Raw genomic sequence first — 22,022 nt, forward strand, 5'->3', positions numbered from 1 at the left:
ATAGATTAGCGAAATTAGGATTATTTAGTCTAGAAAAAAGACGACTGAGAGGCGATCTAATAACCATGTATAAGTATATAAGGGGACAATACAAATATCTCGCTGAGGATCTGTTTATACCAAGGAAGGTGACGGGCACAAGGGGGCATTCTTTGCGTCTGGAGGAGAGAAGGTTTTTCCACCAACATAGAAGAGGATTCTTTACTGTTAGGGCAGTGAGAATCTGGAATTGCTTGCCTGAGGAGGTGGTGATGGCGAACTCAGTCGAGGGGTTCAAGAGAGGCCTGGATGTCTTCCTGGAGCAGAACAATATTGTATCATACAATTATTAGGTTCTGTAGAAGGATGTAGATCAGGGGATTTATTATGATGGAATATAGGAATATAGGCTGAACTGGATGGACAAATGTCTTTTTTCGGCCTTACTAACTATGTTACTATGTTACAGGGAGAGACTGGGAGGCAGTACTATTTGTACCTACAATATTTACAGGGAGAGACTGGGAGGCAGTACTATTTGTACCTACAATATTTACAGGGAGTGACTGGGAGGCAGTACTATTTGTACCTACAATATTTACAGGGAGAGACTGGGAGGCAGTACTATTTGTACCTACAATATTTACAGGGAGAGACTGAGAGGCAGTACTATTTGCACCTACAATATTTACAGGGAGAGACTGAGAGGCAGTACTATTTGTACCTACAATATTTACAGGGAGAGACTGGGAGGCAGTACTATTTGTACCTACAATATTTACAGGGAGAGACTGGGAGGCAGTACTATTTGTACCTACATTATTTACAGGGAGTGACTGGAAGGCAGTACTATTTGTACCTACAGTATTTACAGGGAGTGACTGGGAGGCAGTACTATTTGTACCTACAATATTTACAGGGAGAGACTGGGAGGTAATACTATTTGTACCTACAATATTTACAGGGAGAGACTGGGAGGCAGTACTATTTGTACCTACAATATTTACAGGGAGAGACTGGGAGGCAGTACTATTTGTACCTACAATATTTACAGGGAGTGACTGGGAGGCAGTACTATTTGCACCTACAATATTTACAGGGAGAGACTGAGAGGCAGTACTATTTGCACCTACAATATTTACAGGGAGAGACTGAGAGGCAGTACTATTTGTACCTACAATATTTACAGGGAGAGACTGGGAGGCAGTACTATTTGTACCTACAGTATTTACAGGGAGTGACTGGGAGGCAGTACTATTTGTACCTACAATATTTACAGGGAGAGACTGGGAGGCAGTACTATTTGTACCTACAATATTTACAGGGAGAGACTGAGAGGCAGTACTATTTGTACCTACAATATTTACAGGGAGTGACTGGGAGGCAGTACTATTTGTACCTACAATATTTACAGGGAGAGACTGGGAGGCAGTACTATTTGCACCTACAATATTTACAGGGAGAGACTGGGAGGCAGTACTATTTGCACCTACAATATTTACAGGGAGAGACTGAGAGGCAGTACTATTTGTACCTACAATATTTACAGGGAGAGACTGGGAGGCAGTACTATTTGTACCTACAATATTTACAGAGAGAGACTGGGAGGCAGCACTATTTGTACCTACAATATTTACAGGGAGTGACTGGGAGGCAGTACTATTTGTACCTACAGTATTTACAGGGAGTGACTGGGAGGCAGTACTATTTGTACCTACAGTATTTACAGGGAGAGACTGGGAGGCAGTACTATTTGTACCTACAGTATTTACAGGGAGAGACTGGGAGGCAGTACTATTTGTACCTACAGTATTTACAGGGAGAGACTGGGAGGCAGTACTATTTGTACCTACAGTATTTACAGGGAGAGACTGGGAGGCAGTACTATTTGTACCTACAATATTTACAGGGAGAGACTGAGAGGCAGTACTATTTGTACCTACAATATTTACAGGGAGAGACTGGGAGGCAGTACTATTTGTACCTACAATATTTACAGGGAGAGACTGAGAGGCAGTACTATTTGTACCTACAATATTTACAGGGAGAGACTGGGAGGCACTATTTGCACCTACAATATTTACAGGGAGAGACTGGGAGGTAGTACTATTTGTACCTACAATATTTACAGGGAGAGACTGGGAGGCAGTACTATTTGTACCTACAATATTTACAGGGAGAGACTGGGAGGCAGTACTATTTGTACCTACAATATTTACAGGGAGAGACTGGGAGGCAGTACTATTTGTACCTACAGTATTTACAGGGAGAGACTGGGAGGCAGTACTATTTGTACCTACAATATTTACAGGGAGAGACTGAGAGGCAGTACTATTTGTACCTACAATATTTACAGGGAGAGACTGGGAGGCAGTACTATTTGTACCTACAATATTTACAGGGAGAGACTGAGAGGCAGTACTATTTGTACCTACAATATTTACAGGGAGAGACTGGGAGGCACTATTTGCACCTACAATATTTACAGGGAGAGACTGGGAGGTAGTACTATTTGTACCTACAATATTTACAGGGAGAGACTGGGAGGCAGTACTATTTGTACCTACAATATTTACAGGGAGAGACTGGGAGGCAGTACTATTTGTACCTACAATATTTACAGGGAGAGACTGGGAGGCAGTACTATTTGTACCTACAATATTTACAGGGAGTGACTGGGAGGCAGTACTATTTGTACCTACAATATTTACAGGGAGAGACTGGGAGGCACTATTTGCACCTACAATATTTACAGGGAGAGACTGGGAGGTAGTACTATTTGCACCTACAATATTTACAGGGAGAGACTGGGAGGCAGTACTATTTGTACCTACAATATTTACAGGGAGAGACTGGGAGGCAGTACTATTTGTACCTACAATATTTACAGGGAGAGACTGGGAGGCACTATTTGCACCTACAATATTTACAGGGAGAGACTGGGAGGTAGTACTATTTGTACCTACAATATTTACAGGGAGAGACTGAGAGGCAGTACTATTTGTACCTACAATATTTACAGGGAGAGACTGAGAGGCAGTACTATTTGTACCTACAATATTTACAGGGAGAGACTGGGAGGCAGTACTATTTGCACCTACAATATTTACAGGGAGAGACTGGGAGGCAGTACTATTTGTACCTACAATATTTACTGGGAGAGACTGGGAGGCAGTACTATTTGTACCTTCAATATTTACAGGGAGAGACTGGGAGGCAGTACTATTTGCACCTACAATATTTACAGGGAGAGACTGGGAGGCAGTACTATTTGTACCTACAATATTTACAGGGAGAGACTGAGAGGCAGTACTATTTGCACCTACAATATTTACAGGGAGAGACTGGGAGGCAGTACTATTTGTACCTACAATATTTACAGGGAGAGACTGGGAGGCAGTACTATTTGTACCTACAATATTTACAGGGAGTGACTGGGAGGCAGTACTATTTGTACCTACAATATTTACAGAGAGAGACTGGGAGGCAGTACTATTTGTACCTACAATATTTACAGGGAGAGACTGGGAGGCAGTACTATTTGTACCTACAATATTTACAGGGAGAGACTGGGAGGCAGTACTATTTGTACCTACAATATTTACAGGGAGAGACTGAGAGGCAGTACTATTTGTACCTACAATATTTACAGGGAGAGACTGAGAGGCAGTACTATTTGTACCTACAATATTTACAGGGAGAGACTGGGAGGCAGTACTATTTGTACCTACAATATTTACAGGGAGAGACTGGGAGGCAGTACTATTTGTACCTTTAATATTTACAGGGAGAGACTGGGAGGCAGTACTATTTGTACCTACAATATTTACAGGGAGAGACTGGGAGGCACTATTTGCACCTACAATATTTACAGGGAGAGACTAGGAGGCAGTACTATTTGTACCTATAATATTTACAGGGAGAGACTGGGAGGCAGTACTATTTGTGCCTACAATATTTACAGGGAGTGACTGTGAGGCAGTACTATTTGTACCTTTAATATTTACAGGGAGAGACTGGGAGGCAGTACTATTTGTACCTACAATATTTACAGGGAGAGACTGGGAGGCAGTACTATTTGTACCTACAATATTTACAGGGAGTGACTGGGAGGCAGTACTATTTGTACCTACAATATTTACAGGGAGAGACTGGGAGGCAGTACTATTTGTACCTACAATATTTACAGGGAGAGACTGGGAGGCAGTACTATTTGTACCTACAATATTTACAGGGAGAGACTGGGAGGCAGTACTATTTGCACCTACAATATTTACAGGGAGTGACTGGGAGGCAGTACTATTTGTACCTACAATATTTACAGGGAGAGACTGGGAGGCAGTACTATTTGCACCTACAATATTTACAGGGAGAGACTGGGAGGCAGTACTATTTGTACCTACAATATTTACAGGGAGAGACTGGGAGGCAGTACTATTTGTACCTTTAATATTTACAGGGAGAGACTGGGAGGCAGTACTATTTGTACCTACAATATTTACAGGGAAAGACTGGGAGGCAGTACTATTTGTACCTACAATATTTACAGGGAGAGACTGGGAGGCAGTACTATTTGTACCTTTAATATTTACAGGGAGAGACTGGGAGGCAGTACTATTTGTACCTACAATATTTACAGGGAGAGACTGGGAGGCAGTACTATTTGTACCTACAGTATTTACAGGGAGAGACTGGGAGGCAGTACTATTTGTACCTTTAATATTTACAGGGAGAGACTGAGAGGCAGTACTATTTGTACCTACAATATTTACAGGGAGAGACTGGGAGGCAGTACTATTTGTACCTACAATATTTACAGGGAGAGACTGGGAGGCAGTACTATTTGTACCTACAGTATTTACAGGGAGAGACTGGGAGGCAGTACTATTTGTACCTACAGTATTTACAGGGAGTGACTGGGAGGTAGTACTATTTGTACCTACAGTATTTACAGGGAGAGACTGTATGTTCTGCCTGGTTTCCTGAAAAATGCACACAGGAAAATTGCACACAGGAAAATTGCCCACATGAAAAATGCCCACAGGAAAATTCCCCACACGGAAAATTCCCCACACGGAATATTCCCCACACGGAAAATTCCCCACATGGAAAATTCCCCACACGGAAAATTCCCCACGTGGAAAATTGTCAATTACAGCATCACACAAGTTTCAGATCTATGATATTTCAGGTGCAAGGTGAGGATGTTCACATAATATGTGATCAACTTGTGATTTACAGTTGACCTAGTGCAAAACTGCAAAAATTATGATCTGTGATCTGCAGCAGTCTGTCATTCTCAGCACTAGATAGATCTAGTCTGCTCTCATCTCTCACTGATTCTGCCTTACTCCTCCCACCAGTCCAGAACAGCAGCACAGGCAGAACCAGCAGCAGTGTGATCCAGAGGAGCCATCACTGCTATCAGTACACACAAAAGAATCGCTGCTGCTGGCAGAGATATTTGGTCCTGGAAGCCCAGAAGGCACAGCAGAAAGGTGAGATCCTGTCACTTGTACCACTTTGTGTTCTTGCTGAGAATGTATGATGTGCTTTTGCAGTGGAGTCCGATGGGCCCCAGTGCGAAATTTGACCCTTCCCCCCCCACACACACATTGATCAGATGTATGGGCCCCTGTAGTGTTCTAAATTCTATAAACACGAATGAATTGCCCCCCTCCCCCTTCATTATGTAGTAATGTCCCCCATACTGGTACATATGCCCATCATCCTGGTGAATATGTCTGCATCCTGGTATATATGTCCTAATGCTGGTGATTTACAGTACAATGTAAATCAATGTGAAAAAAAAAAAGCTGTGCACATGGTGCAGAAAAATCTGCGCAGAAATGCTGCAGATTTCAAAGAAGTGCATGTGACTTCTTTTGTGCGTTTCTGCAGCGTTTCTGCACCCCTCCATTAATAGAAATCTGCAGTGGTAAAATCTGCACAAAAGCTGCACAAAAAACGCATAAAAAACGCACTAAAAACGCATAAAAAACGCACCTGTGGATTCTGCCAGGAGATGCAGATTTAGTGCAGAAAATTCTGCACCACATTTCCTACGTGTGCACACAGCCTAGGATTGGGGACCATGTAAACCAGGATAGGGACATATATACCAGAAAGGGGGCATAAATACCAGGATGGAGATCATGTGGACCATACATACTAGGATGGGGACCATATATACCAGCATTAGGACATATATACCAGGATGCAGACATATTCACCAGGATGATGGGCATATATACCAGTATGGGGGACATTACTACATAACGAAGGGGGGGGGGGGGCAATTCATACGTCTTTATAGAATTTAGAACACTACAGGGGCCCATACATCTGACGAAAGTGTGTGTGGGTGTGTGGGGGGGGAAGGGCCAAATTTCGCACTGGGGCCCATCGGACTCCACTGCAAAAGCACATCATACATTCTCAGCAAGAACACAAAGTGGTACAAGTGACAGGATCTCACCTTTCTGCTGTGCCTTCTGGGCTTCCAGGACCAAATATCTCTGCCAGCAGCAGCGATTCTTTTGTGTGTACTGATAGCAGTGATGGCTCCTCTGGATCACACTGCTGCTGGTTCTGCCTGTGCTGCTCTGGGCTGGTGTGAGGAGTAAGGCAGAATCAGTGAGAGATGAGAGCAGACTAGATCTATCTATTGCTGATAATGACAGACTGCTGCAGATCACAGATCATCATTTTTGCAGTTTTGCACTAGGTCAGCTGTAAATCACAAGTTGATCACTTATCATGTGAACATCCTCACCTTGCACCTGAAATATCATAGATCTGAAACTTTTGTGATGCTGTAATTGACAATTTTCCATGTGGGGAATTTTCCGTGTGGGGAATTTTCCGTGTGGGGAATTTTCCGTGTGGGGAATTTTCCGTGTGGGGAATATTCCGTGTGGGGAATTTTCCGTGTGGGGAATTTTCCTGTGTGCATTTTTCCTGTGTGCATTTTTCATGTGGGCAATTTTCCTGTGTGCATTTTTCTGGTCACCGTATAGTTTCAGATAGTACTGCCTCCCTGTTCTTGTAGTACTGCTTTCTTGTGTGCATCTCTCCTGTACAGTCTGCTTATTTTGTAAATGATTTAGGCACAGATTTTACTGCCTGCCTATTGCTCATGTAATTGATGTAGCTACAGATAATAGTGTCTCCCTATCTCTTTCTGTACATGACATAGTTGCTGAGAGCACTGCCTCCATGTTTCTTTTTGTAAATGATGTAGTTACAGATAGTTCTGCTTCTCTATCTCTTTCTATACATGATAGTTACAGATAGTACTCCCTCCCTGTCTCTTTCCATACCTTATGTACGAACAGATAGTGCTGCCTCCCTGTCTCTTTCCATACCTTATGTACGAACAGATAGTGCTGCCTCCCTATCTCTTTCTGTACATGACATAGTTACAGATAGTACTGCCTATCTGTTAAATATATATATATATATATATATATATATATATATATATATATATATATATATATATATATATAGTACTGCCTCCCTGTCTCTACCTGTAAATTATGTACCGTAGATACACATATAGTAGTATTGCCTGCCTTTCTCTAAGTTATGTAGGTAGAGATAGTACTGTGTGTTTGTTTCTTCTCTTCAATGATATAGGTACGGATAGTGCTACCCCCGACCTCCCCCCCCCTTCTCTACTGCAAATAATGTGAATACATTTTGTGCGGTTTCCTGTTGTATCCTGGAAATGATTTAGGTAGTACAGCCACTGCCACTCCCTTCAATGATATAGGCACAGATAGTGCTGCATCCTTGTCTCTCCATTAAATTATAACGGTACAGATAACACTTTTTCATAAATAACGATGACTGATCAGAAGCATTTTCATGGCCTCAGACTTTTGCAGTACGTTTCCTATGTACTGGCTCATTTTCTGTAGCTGGCGGATATTTCCCATCTCACAATACCGCTACTCTGCTGCACCGTCCCCATGTATCATGAGTGGTCTGGTCCCTGCCCCCGCGGCCAGACATGAAGTGTACGCAGCTCCCGTGTCGCTTTATTTCCTGCAAATATTTATAAACCTGAGAATAATTTCTGACTATTTGGGGTTTGGAAGTGAATGATAAGTGTTATGTGCAGGAGGGTCTTCGGGGGGCTCTTCACAATCCTTCTCCTCTGTCTCGTTATAACAATGAGTGTTTTTCCTTGCAGGTCTGACAGAACTCGCAGACAGCCCCGTGTCCCTGGAGCTGGATCGCTGCAAGTCTCCCACGTCAGGTACAGGGGATAAGCTCCCTACAATAGGTGCCACATCTGTCCAGCAAGTGCTCTGCCCTCTCCAGCGAGGGTCTCCACAGCTGCCCCCTCATTAATACATACTATATGCTCTCATAGGTGTGTGCAGATGATAGAGTGATCTGTCAGGATGTCACAGAGATGTGTGTATAACTAGGACAGTATAATGAGGATGTCATTGTTGGAGTGTGCAATAGCTGCAGGCTTATGCTGCAGAGGGCCCAGGCAGAACACAGCAAAGAGCGCAGTACAAAGGCGAAAGGACTGATCCAGAGAAACTCGGGGTATAGCTATAAAGGCGGGACGGGAACGGCTCAGAGGTGAAACTTACTTTGGCCAAACTGAATAATGAGGGTACGTTCCCACGATCAGGAACTGCTGCGGATTTGCAGATTCATGCAGCACCAAACCCGTGGCGGCCAGATGTTACAGCATAGTGGAAGGGATTTCTAGAACTCCCATGTCCTCTATACATGCATGGTCGCCCGCGGAGACTGACGTGAGGCACGTCTTTCAGGACCACAGAGGGTTAATTTTTCTTGCGGAGACGCGAGCCTCCACATCAGAAATGTAATCAATTTATTGGATGTGTTCAATAGAAGCAGCACTCCAGGATGCTGGAGAGAAAATGTTTTTATCGATTCCATATCGGGACAGATATGACACTGTGATCTCTTCTCAGAGCATTTTTGTGGCGTTGCAGTCTTGGCATTTAAGTTTTTTTTCAGTTCACGGTTTTTACCAATTGGGTTAAGTAATTTTTATAGATCAGCCTTTTATGAGTGCGGTGATATCACAGGTGTACAGTATATTTTGTATTTTATTAATATCTTTTTTATGTTTATATCTATTTTTAATGTGGGAGAAGAGGGAGTGATTTGAACTTTTAGAGGCTTTTTATCTTTTTTTATTCTGTATTTCTTAGTGCCCTTAGGGGACTTTGAGCCTGTGATCGTCTGATCATTGTACTAATTACAGCAGTACCACAGTATTGCTGTATATAGCAAAAATCCTGATCTTCTTTGAAGCTTGGCCACAGGCTGGATGTCATCAGAGGTCCATGATGACAGGCACGGAGGTCTTCAACAGACCCTCGGCTGTCATAGCAACACATCGTCGCCCTGCGATCATCTTGCGGGCAGCCAATGAGCGGATAGAATGACACACCCCATGCTGGTTCGCTGATAATCATGTCTTTTATAGACAGATCTTCGATGCTAGTCACAGCCATTGTCTGCCTTGCACTCATTCCCAAATTGTGACGTACATATGTGGCGGATCTTGGGAAGGGGTTAAAGTGCCAGATTTTTGTAATGTAAAGAAAATCTTAAATAGAATCATTTCAGAACTTTTTCCAACTTTAATGTCGCACAAGAAAGAACTTGAAAAAGAAAGAAGTGAAATAATGAGATTCTTGTGTTCAGGTCTGGAGTCAGGCAGGGCCATTCCAGAACTTCTATCTTTTTCTGTTGAACTTGTTCTGTTGCTGATTTGTAGGTCACTTAGTGTTGTTGTCCTGCTGAAAAGTGAATTTAATCTTCAGCTGGAGGTTTTGATGTAAAATTAACTGGTAAATTAACTATTATTTATTTATATAGTACCATTAATTCCATGGTGCTGTACATGAGAAGGGGTTACATACGGGGTTATAGATAACGTTTACAGTAAACAAAGCTAACAATGACAGACTGGTACAGAGGGGAGAGGACCCCGTCCTTGTGGACGTACATTTTACGGGATAATGGGGAAGAGACAGAAGGTTGGGGGTGCAGTAGCTCTGGTGGTGGTGAGGCGGCAGCTCGAGTTATGGTGAGGCGGCAGCACTGGTGGTGGTGAGGCAGCAGCTCTGGTGGTTGGTGAGGCGGCAGCTCTGGTGGTTGGTGAGGCGGCAGCTCTGGTGGTGGTGAGGCGGCAGCTCGAGTTGTGGTGAGGCGGCAGCACTGGTGGTGGTGAGGCGGCAGCTCGGGTGGTGGTGAGGTGGCAGCGGTGGTGGTGAGGCGGCGGCTCTGGTGGTGGTGAGGCGGCAGCTCTGGTGGTGGTGAGGCGGCAGCTCTGGTGGTGGTGAGGCGGCTGCTCTTGTGGTGGTGAGGTGGCGGCTCTGGTGGTAGTGAGGCGGCGGCTTGGGTGGTGGTGAGACGGCAGCTCTGGTGTTGATGAGGTGGCAGCTCTGGTGGTGGTGAGGCGGCTGCTCTGGTGGTGGTGAAGTGGCCGCTCTGGTGGTGGTTAGGCGGCAGCTCTGGTGGTGGTGAGGCGGCTGCTCTGGTGGTGGTGAGGCGGCTGCTCTGGTGGTGGCGAGGCGGCAGCTCTGGTGGTGGTGAGGCGGCAGCTATGGTGGTGGTGAGGCTGCAGCTCTGGTGGTGAGGTGGCAGCTCTGGTGGTGGTGAGGCAGCAGCTCTGGTGGTGGTGAGGCGGCAGCTCGGGTGGTTGGTGAGGCGGCAGCTCGGGTGGTGGTGAGGCGGCAGAATGGTTATTGCAGGCTGTAGGCTTTTCTGAAGAGATGGGTTTTCAGGTTCTGTCTGAAGGATCCGAGGGTGGTGGATAATCGGACGTGTTGAGACGTGGAATTCCAGAGGATGGGGGATATTCGGGAGAAATATTGGAGGCGGTTGTGTGAGGAATAAATAAGTGTGGAAGAGAGTAGGAGGTCTTGGGAGGATCGAAGAATATGTGAGGGAAGATAGTGGGAGATTAGTTCAGAGATATAGGGAAGGGACAGGTTGTGGATGGCTTTGTGGATCAGTGTTAGTAGTTTGAACTGGATTCGTTGGAGAATTGGGAGCCAGTGGAGGGATTTGCAGAGGGGAGAAGCAGGGGAGTAGCGAGGAGAGAGGCGGATTAGCCGGGCAGCAGAGTTGAGGACAGACTGGAGTGGTTCATTGACTGTTCATAATTCTCTCCCCAGTTCCAGCTGACAAAAAACAGCCCCAGAGCACAGTGCTGCCCCACCATGCTTCCCTGTGGGGATGGTGATCTCAGCTTGGCTTTGCAACTCTTGGAATTATGACCAAAAAGTTCCACCTTGGTCTCATGAGACATAGCATGTTTTCTTATATGCTTTTGGTAGACTTGATGGAGGTTTTGGCATGAAAAGTTGGGCTTGGATGTCATTCTTTGTAAGAAAAGGCTTCCATCTTGCCACCTGATATACCGTATGAAGAATACAGGAGATTGTGGTCACATGCAGGACACAACCAAGACTGGCCCTATGATCAAAAATGCCTGAGTGGAAAAGCGTCAGGTTTCGGTTTTATCCTATTCATTTTAATGTTCACTCAATAATAAAATATTGCATTTTATTACCTGGATGGATGTGCCGGACAGAATCCTCCTTCCTCCTATTTTGGCTGTACTCACCAGCGGGATCGGCACCCACCAGCGGATTTCCAACTTCAGCTGATGTAACGCACAATGTGATGAGCTCCATAACCCCCACTCAGGACTGGCCAGGACTTCCTTAATGTTGCTAGCGGCCTCTTTGCAGTCTCCCGAACAAAATTTGTCTTTTCATCAATCTTTGAGGGACGTCCAGTTCTAGGTAATGTCACTGTGTTACATGCCTTGGAAATGTTCTTGTACAACACAGTGAGATCCTTTGCTGTGTTGTCAGCTATTTACAGGCCAGGAAAATCATCCGAGGACAGTGATACTTTCTCTGGGGTTAATCAGAATCCCTGTGAATGACAACTGCCGAGCGCTGACTACTATGTAACCTGGGGGAAATGTGACCGGCTGATTCTAAGCACAACCCCAGCTCCGGTTATAAGTGGGTGTGCTCACTTATGCAACCACGTAGTTTAGTTTGTTATTTTTATTTTCCCCCTTAAAATGATTTTAGTTTGTTTCTCTATTGATTTCCATATATTATGGGCGACATTAAAGGGGGAAGAAAAGTTTTGAAATGATTCTTGTTAGTGGGATTTATTTCCATGCTAAGTGCTTGTATTTTTGTTAGGGGTGTGTAGACTTTTTATATCCAATGTATTTACCACCAGTCTCAGTGGTGCCGTCGTCAGTCTATGAAAAGGCTCTGGGAATAGTGTACGAGGTGCTTGTCAGGGAGGATCACTGAGAACATGGAGCGATGCCGCTTGTCTTTGACATAAGGAGACATGAATTGCAGGTGGCAGCCTCGGTACTGAGCAGCTTAGGACGCTTGGGACATCACAGTCCCGCCTGTCGAGCTGCCATATGACATCTGCAGGTCTTCACTCCTGTGCACAGTGTAGAGAGGGTCAGATAGTGACAGATCAATGGGAGGCAGACGCGTGGGTGAGTAATTACTGAGATCCTGAGTCCTACACGGGTATTCCTCCGAGATCGGTGACAGGCACAATGTGAACTGGGGGTGGACCAGCGGAGGCAGATCCTCTGCAGAGCATCACAGGGGCCCACACCTCCATGCACAGAGAGAGAGGCATACCGTCATGCCAAAAGTGTTGGCACCCTTGAAATTGCTCCAGAAAATGAAGTATTTCTCCCAGAACATTATTACAATTACACATATTTTGTTATACACAGGTTTATTTCCTTTGTGTTTTTTGGAACAGCACAAAAAAAGAGAAAAAAAGGGAAATTGTAAAACAAAATCACAAAAATTGGACGGACAAAATTCTTTTCATCCTCAGCTTAATATTTGGTTGCACCCCCCCTGAAATAAATAACTGCAATGAATCGCTTCCTAAAACCATCCACAAGCTTCTTACACTTTTCAGCTTTAATTTTGTAGCACTCCTATTTTGCAAATTGAATCATAGAATCCTAGAATGTTAAAGTTGGAAGGGACCTCCTGGGTCATCTGGTCCAACCCCCTGCTCAAAGCAGGATTCACTAATTCATCCCAGACAGATGTCTGTCCAGCCTCTGTGTGAAGACTTCCATTGAAGGAGAACTCACCACCTCTCGTGGCCGCCTGTTCCACTCATTGATCACCTTCACTGTCAACAAGTTTTTTCTAATATCTAATCTGTGTCTCCTCCCATTCAGTTTCATCCCATTGCTTCTAGTCTTTCCTTGTGCAAATGAGAATAAAGATGATCCTTCTACAATGTGACAGCCCTTCAGATATTTGTAGACAGCTATTAAGTCTCCTCTCAGTCTTCTTTTTTTGCAGCTAAACATTCCCAAATCCTGTAACCGTTCCTCATAGGACATGGTTTGCAGACCGGTCACCATTCTGGTCCCTCTTCTCTGAACTTGCTCCAGTTTGTTGATGTCTTTTTTTAAAATGTTGTGCCCAAAACTGGACACAATATTCCAGATGAGGTCTGACCACAGAGGAGTAGAGGGCAATAATGACTTCACGTGATCTAGACTGTATGCTTCTATTAATACATCCCAGAAATGTATTTGCCTTTTTTGCTGCCGCATCACACTGTTGACTCATGTTCAGTCTGTGATCTATTAGTATACCCAAGTCTTTTTCACACGTGCTGTTGCTTAGCCCTATGCCTCCCATTCCGTAATCTGTAAATGCTTTTTTCATTTTTATTGCCCAGATGTAGTACTTTGTATTTTTCCCTGTTAAAAACCATTCAGTTAGTTGCTGCCCACTGCTCCAGTTTATTTATATCTTTTTGAATCCTCTCTCTCTTCTCTAGTATAAGCAATCCCTCCTAGCTTTGTCATCAGCAAATTTAATCAGTTTACCCTCAATTCCTTCATCTGAATCATTGACAAAGATGTTGAACAATACAGGGCCCAGGACAGAGCCCTGTGATACCCCACTTGAGACATTCTTCCAACTGGGTGTGCAGCCATTTGCGACCACTCTTTGGGTCCGATCACTAAGCCAGTTATGAATCCACCTAACAGTTGCCTTGTCTATTCCATACTTAGTCATTTTTTCAATAAGGATGGTGTGAGATACTTTGTCAAATGCTTTGCTGAAGTCAAGATATACTATATCTACAGCATTTCCCCGATCCACCCAGTCATGTGATTCTGTCATAGAAGGAAATTAAGTTAGTCTGACATGACTTATTAGTTACAAACCCATGCTGACTCTGGTTAGTCACTTCATTCTTATCCAGGTACTTACATACATGTTGTTTAATAATTTGTTCAAACATCTTTCCTGGTATGGAAGTCAGACTCATCGGCCTATAGTTCCCTGTGTGCACCTTCTTCCCCTTTTTCAAAATAGGAACAACATTTGCTCTTCTCCAGTCTTCTGGGATTGCTCCTGTTCTCCAAGAATTTTCAAAGATTATGGAGAGTGGTTCAAAAATTTCTTCTACTATCTCCTTCAGTACTCTGGGGTGTAATTCATCTGGACCTGGAGACTTGAATTAATTTATGTTAGCTAAGTGTTTCCTCACTATCTTTCTGTTTATAGATATCCTGGATTCTTCTACTCCTTTAATAGGACAGTGATCCAGGTCTCTCATATTTCACCTTCTCACCCAGCAGCATTTATAAGATCTGTCCACAGGTGATCAATGGGATTTAGATCCGAGCTGTTTTGCTAAACAGTTGAATGATGTGCTTTACCAAAAAGCTCTGTCTTAGTCTCATCCATAAGATGCTTTCCCAGAACTACTTTCGCTCACTCACATACATTTTGGTAAACTGCAGTGTAGCATTTTTATGTCTGTGTCAACAGTGGGGTCCTCTGGGGTCTCCTGCCATAGCATTTAATTTCATTCACATGTGGACAGATAGTTTACGCTGACACTGATGCCCCCTGAGCCTGCAGAACAGCTTGGATTTCTTTGGTCCTTGCTGGAGCTTATCCACATCCGGACTGTCCTACATTGCAACCTTTCATCAATATATCTCTGCCATCCACATTTAGGGAGATTAGGTACATCACCATGAGATGTAAACCTCTTGATTATGTTGTGCACTGTGGACAAAGGAACTTCAATATATCTGCAGATGGACTTGTAACTTTGAGATTGTTCAACAATTTTGGTTCTCAAGTCCTCAGACAGTTCTCTTCTCCTCTGTCTGTTCTCCATGCTTAGTGTGGCACACAGACACACAATGCAAAGATTGAGTCAACTTCTCCCTTTTATCTGATTTCAGGTGTGATTTTCATATTGCACACCTGTTACTTGCCGCAGGTGAGTATGAACGAGCATCATATGGATGAAACAAAACTGTTTACCCACAATTCCGGAATTATTTTTTTGGGGGGAAATTATGTCCAATTTGCCTTTTTTTCAGTTTTTTTTGTCTTGTTTCAATACACACAAAGGAATTAAACATGGGTGCTGCAAAACGTGTAACTGCAATAATTTCATGGGTGCTTACACTTTCAGCAATGAGTGTAGGTACTATACGAAGGTGAGTAAGAAAAAAAAATCCAGCTCCGGAGTAAAAGTCATCAATTTTATTTCCACATATTTAAAATTCGGAAAAAGCTGCTTGCAAGTAACTGCACAACTATTTCAGAAAAGAAGCCATAAGTTAGCTGAACGCGTTTCGAGCATGCATGGTGCTCTTTGTCCACAGCCTGTGCAAGCAGCTTTTTCCGAATTTTAAATATGTGGAAATAAAATTGATGACTTTTACTCCGGAGCTGGATTTTTTTTTTCTTACATACTCAGCAGAGGACGTGGGGCGGTGGCGTTTTCCTTGCTCGGAAGTTCCTGTGGACTCTCATGGATTTGTTGATGGGGGTGAGCTGAAACATAACTTTTTTACTATACGAAGGTGCCCTAGCATCTAATACCGTCCCATACTGCAGACGTGCAGATGCCAGGATGGGTGACCCCCTTTAGTTGCATAGTTGAGGTTTCCTCATTTTTGCCGCTCTCCCGTTTTGATAATGTGTTAGTCACACTGGTAAATGTTGGGTCTGAATGGAAACGTGGATATACTGTCCTATCTATAATTGCATTATGCACCTTTTCTATTATTTAGCCTCCATATTGTGCTGCATCCAGCAGAGGTTACAAAGTAATCAGGGTTTTTAAAGGTTTTAGTGACTTCAGGACTCCTTAGCCCTAAAGCTAATTGGAGAGCTATGTAGAACTGAAAGTCAACAAAATGCTTTGTAGTAAGCATACATCCTCTCCGTAAAGCGTATTTGTCCTTTCAGGTCTTTGTTTTTAGAATAAGCTGTCTTGTGTGCACATGAGGAATTGCACTATTTCTCACCGTTATATTCCTTGTCTGCAGCATTTTTCACCTGCTTACCCATCTGCAGGCACAGTCTTTAATTTTTAGCTGTAACTAAGTACTGAGTGGAGACTAGGTGCTATGATCTCTCCTATACACAGCACACGTGGACATGACGGATTCCTGTTGCACTTGTATATAAGTGGTATGTTCAGAAGCAACCGCATCATGGAGGACATTATACAACAGTACTCAGCAGTGTAGCTGTTAATCATCCAGCACTGTGAGTGAATTAAACACCTACAAGAAGTAGCAGCAGTTAGTAGGACATTGCACTGCAGTAATGAACAGTGTAGATGTGAATCCAGCACTGGGGTGAAATAATCCACTTACTTGAAGCAGCAGCATGGAGTACATTATACATCATTACTGAGCATTGTGGCTGTGATTCCAGCACGGGGGTATGGTAAACACGTACAAGATTTAGTAGCAATTTGTAGAACATTTTACAGAGCTCTTAACTGTGTAGATGTGAATCCAGAACTGGGGTGAAATAAACCACTTACTAGAAGCAGCATTTAGCACATTGTAAATTATTTCTGAGCAATGTAGCTGTGATTCAAGTCTGGAGGTTAGGTAAATGGCAACAAGAAGCTGCTGCAGTTAGTTTTTACATAATTACTGAGCAGTGTAGCTGTGAATCCAGCAATGGAGTGAGTTAAAAAATAACTTACTAAAATGCATCAACCTCATTTCTCAGCATTTCTCTGTCATTCATTTCCTCCCTCCCTTTTCCATAGACAACTATAGTATAATCTGATTCTTCGGTAAGATGGCTTGATTTGACTACAACAGATTTTAGCAATTTTTCAGAGCGAATACTGATTTCAGGAGGCAGGGTGGTTAAGGAGGAGAAGGAGCTCATAAGTGGAGACAGGAGCAGTAGTAATTTGAAAAGAGAAGATTATTCTAATATGTATTAACTATTCTAAGAACCCCCACTAGAGACCCGGCCTTCCACTAGCAGGTACTAAAATTACAGTTATATGAAAAAGTTTAGGCACCCCTATTAATCTTAAGCTTAATGTTTTATAAAAATTGTTTTTTTCGCAACAGCTATTTCAGTTTCATATATCTAATAACTGTTGGACACAGTAATGTTTCTGCCTTGAAATGAGGTTTATTGTACTAACAGAAAATGTGCAATCTGCATTCAAACAACATTTGACAGGTGCATAAGTATGGGAACCTCACCAGAAAAGTGACATTAATATTTAGTAGATCCTCCTTTTGCAAAAATAACCGCCTCTAGTCGCTTCCTGTAGCTTTTAATGAGTTCCTGGATCCTGGATGAAGGTATTTTTGACCATTCCTCTTTACAAAACAATTCCAGTTCAGTTAAGTTTGATGGTTGCCGAGCATGGACAGCCCTCTTCAAATGATCCCACAGATGTTCAATGATATTCAGGTCTGGGGACTGGGATGGCCATTCCAGAACAGTGTAATTGTTCCTCTGCATGAATGCCTGAGTAGATTTGGAGCGGTGTTTTGGATCATTGTCTTGCTGAAAGATCCATCCCCTGCGTAACTTCAACTTTGTCACTGATTCATGAACATTATTGTCAAGAATCTGCTGATACTGAGAGGAATCCATGCGTCCCTCAACTTTAACAAGATTTCCGGTGCCGGCATTGGCCACACAGCCCCAAAGCATGATGGAACCTCCACCAAGCTTTACTGTGGATAGCAAGTGTTTTTCTTGGAATGCTGTGTTTTTTTTGCCGCCATGCATAACGCCTTTTTGTGTGACCAAACAACTCAATCTTGGTTAAATCAGTCCACAGGACCTTCTTCCAAAAAGAAATTGGCTTCTCCAAATGTGCTTTTGCATACCTCAGCCGACTCTGTTTGTGGCGTGCTTGCAGAAACGGCTTCTTTCGCATCACTCTCCCATACAGCGTCTCCTTGTGCAAAGTGCGTTGTATAGTTGACCGATGCACAGTGACACCATCTGCAGCAAGTTGATGCTGCTGATCTCTGGAGGTGGTCTGAGGATTGTCCTTGACTGATCTCACCATTCTTCTTCTCTGCCTTTCTGATGGTTTTCTTGGCCTGCCACTTCTGGCCTTAACAAGAACTGTACCTGTGTTCTTCCATTTCCTTACTATGTTCCTCACAGTGGAAATTGACAGGTTAAATCTCTGAGACAGCTTTTTGTATCCTTCCCCTGAACAACTATGTTGAATAATCTTTGTTTTCAGATCATTTGACAGTTGTTTTGAGGAGCCCATGATAGCACTCTTCGGAGGAGATTCAAACAGGAGAACAACTTGCAAGTGGCCACTTTAAGTAGCTTTTCTCATGATTGCATACACCTGGTTATGAAGTTCAAAGCTCAATGAGGTTACAAAACCAAAAAAAGTGCTTTAGTAAGTCAGTAAAAAGTAGGTAGGATTATTTAAAACAAGAAAATGATAAGGGTGCCCATACTTATGCACCTGTCCAATTGTGTTTGAATGCAGATTGCACATTTTCTGTTAGTACAATAAACCTCATTTCAAGGCAGAAACATTACTGTGTCCAACAGTTATTAGATATATGAAACTGAAATAGCTGTTGCAAAAAAAAAACAATTTTTATAAAACATTAAGCTTAAGATTAATAGGGGTGCCCAAACTTTTTCATATAACTGTATATACCGTATATATTAACAGATTATTGGCGAAAGGAATAAAGTATCCGCGTGTTTCTTCCTGATGAAATGATTAGATGTTTATTGTCTACTTTTATTTCTGTAGTATCATTATTTCCATAATGTGACTACATGATTATATAGGAGCAGAGCTCTGGATCAAACTGCAAAACAACAACAATCGCTGCAACATAAATGTCATCCTGACATGTTTCGCCGCAGAGCAGTGTTCTCAGGGGATCCAGACAGAATGTCTAGCTCCTCAGTCCAAGCGCTGCCTGTGGTTTATGCAGATTGTGTTGTAACTACAGCGACTGTGAAAAATAACTGAAGTCTGAATGAGGCCTTAACCGCTTAGTGGACGCACACGGCATATACAATGCCCAGAATTCAGGATATCGTGGAGAGGCAGCGCTGTTCCGGTTTTCACCATCAATCCTTTGACTTATTTTTCACTCATCTCGGTTTACTCACACCCAGAGCTGCATTATAACTGCATGTTTTTAGGCCACACAACCTTTTACTTCTTATCGCCCCCTGCTTGTTCAGTGTCTGCACAGATGAATTGCGTTCTGGGAAGTGTAGCCTTTGCACTGAGTGTTGTGAACTCCTTTGATGCAGGATGCAGAGGAGTCCAGATCATGTCTTGAGCTGACAATGAAGCCTTTGTAACGGCCGGCAGTTGTCCCCTAACCTTTCTATAACAGTGCTAATAATGTGTTAAAGCGGTATTCCCCTCTTATAAAGTGATTGCCCATTGCTAGATGTGCCGTGCAGTGTGAGTATGAAGAGGCCGCAGCACAGCTTCTATCCTGAGAGTGGCGCAGATGCGAGGTAGGCAGTGCTAAACCTGCGCTGCACCGCCTTCATTCCCAAATATCAGACTCCTATTCCCTCCCCATCAAATGATGATCACTTTATAAGATGAGTCTCCACATTTACAATCTACCAGTCCTCTGTTTGAAGGCAGCGACTCTTTTGATGTGGAAAAACTATTTTTCCATTTATTAGTAGTTAGATACGATTAATAAAGCTTCAGTTTGCAATCTTCATTATTTCATTCATTTTTACAGTCTTGGATATGCAGTTCGCGGTCTGATCGCAGTTTCAGACTTATTCTAGTGGCAGTGTCTCTCTCAATAACTATTATTATTATTATTATTTCTTTTCAGAGCTCCATGGGTTCCCAGCTGCTGTACATGAGAAGGGGCTACATATAAAATACAAATGACCCTGCCCTCGCGGGGGGCTTACATTCTTCTGATGGTGGGGAAGGAGACAGTAGGTTGGGGGTTGCGGCAGCTCCGGTGTTGGTGAGGCGGTAGCTCCGGTGATGATGAGGAGGCAGCGGGGTCAGTGCAGGCTGTAGCTTTCTTGAACGGATGGGTTTTCAGGTTCTGGGTGTGGCGGATAGTCGAACTTGTTGAGGCACAGAATTCCAGAAGATGGGGGATACTCAGGAGTAGAACTGGAGGCGATTGGGTGAGGAATGTATGAAGTAGAGAAGGAGGTCTTGGGAGGACTGGAGATTACAAGTTGGAAGATATAGGGAGATTAGTTCAGAGATATATGGAGGAGACAGGTTATGGATGGTTTTGTAGCTCAGTGTTAGTAGTTTGAGCTGCTTACGTTGTGGAATTGGGAGTCAACGAAAGGATTTGTAGAGGGGAGAAGCGGAGGAGTAGTGAGGAGAGAGGTGGATTAGTCGGGCAGCAGAGTTAAGGACTTACTGGAGAGGTGCAAGAGTGTTAGCAGGTAGGCCAGAGAGGAGGCTATTGCAGTAGCTGAGGCGGGAGATGATGAGGGAGCTAACATTTTAGTAGATTGAGGGTTGAGGAAAGGACGGATTCTGGAAACATTTTTGAGTTGGAGGTGGTGAGAGTTTGGATTTGCGGTGTGAAGGACACGGCAGAGTCGAGGCTTACTCCGAAGCAGCGGATTTCCACTAGGTAGGAAGGATTAGTGTTTCACAGACTGTAAGGGCAAATGTCAGCATGGTCAGAGTAATTGTGGGAAAATAAAAAGTTAATAAACAGTTGTTGCTCTTATCATCTGGTCACTTCTGGAACATTTCTGGTATATTTCTGCTGTGCACTTAATAGCTGCACTTGGATCTGCACCGATGTCAGTCTGTATATGAGGGCGCTGCTGTCTTCACTTATTTTCATGTATCAGCACAACTCTAGCGCTGCAGATATCTCCTTTCCATGTGCTATCTTCTCTATATACAGCCTGTTTTCTCTGCACTCTCTGAGACTGTAAATATCTCCCCTTTCTCTCTACTGCCGATCTGTTTACAACCCCATCCCTCTCCCTCCTGCTATCTTTAACACACAGAGAAGGGAGGGGAGAGCGGTCCAGAGAAGGGAGGGGAGAGCGGTCCAGAGAAGGGAGGGGAGAGCGGTCCAGAGAAGGGAGGGGAGAGCGGTCCAGAGAAGGGAGAGCGGTCCAGAGAAGGGAGAGCGGTCCAGAGAAGGGAGAGCGGTCCAGAGAAGTTAGGGTAGAGCTGTTCAGAGAAGGGAGGGGAGAGCGATCCAGACAAGGGAGGGGAAAGCAGTCTAGTGAATGGAGGGGAGAGCGGTCCAGAGAAGGGAAGGGAGAGCGGTCCAGAGAAGGGAGGGGAGAGCGATGCAGAGAAGGGAGAGTGGTCCAGAGAAGGGAGGGGAGAGCGATCCAGACAAGGGAGGGGAGAGCGGTCTAGTGAATGGAGGGGAGAGCGGTCTAGTGAATGGAGGGGAGAGCGGTCTAGGGAAGGGAGGGGAGAGCGGTCTAGGGAATGGAGGGGAGAGCGGTCTAGGGAAGGGAGGGGAGAGCGGTCTAGGGAATGGAGGGAAGAGCGGTCTAGGGAATGGAGGGGAGAGCGGTCTATGGAATGGAGGGGAGAGCGGTCCAGAGAAGGGAGGGGAGAGCGGTCAAGAGAAGGGAGGGGAGAGCAGTCTAGGGAGGGCAGAGCGGTCTAGGGAGGGCAGAGCGGTCTAGGGAATGGAGGGGAGAGCGGTCTAG

General features: G+C 44.0%; 1 protein-coding gene across 10 annotated transcripts in view; it reads left to right on the plus strand.

Annotated features, from left to right (window-relative positions):
* STXBP5L (syntaxin binding protein 5L) overlaps nucleotides 1-22,022 on the plus strand; it is a 358,674-nt gene that overhangs the window by 301,118 nt on the left and 35,534 nt on the right. For all 10 annotated transcript variants that reach the window (XM_077293641.1, XM_077293643.1, XM_077293642.1 and 7 more), the window contains one exon: nucleotides 8,180-8,245. In XM_077293641.1, the coding sequence (XP_077149756.1) occupies nucleotides 8,180-8,245 (66 nt within the window). The remainder of the gene's footprint in view (nucleotides 1-8,179; nucleotides 8,246-22,022) is intronic.

This window comes from Ranitomeya variabilis, chromosome 3 (genome assembly GCF_051348905.1).
Source record: "Ranitomeya variabilis isolate aRanVar5 chromosome 3, aRanVar5.hap1, whole genome shotgun sequence".
NCBI classification, from domain to species: domain Eukaryota; kingdom Metazoa; phylum Chordata; class Amphibia; order Anura; family Dendrobatidae; genus Ranitomeya; species Ranitomeya variabilis.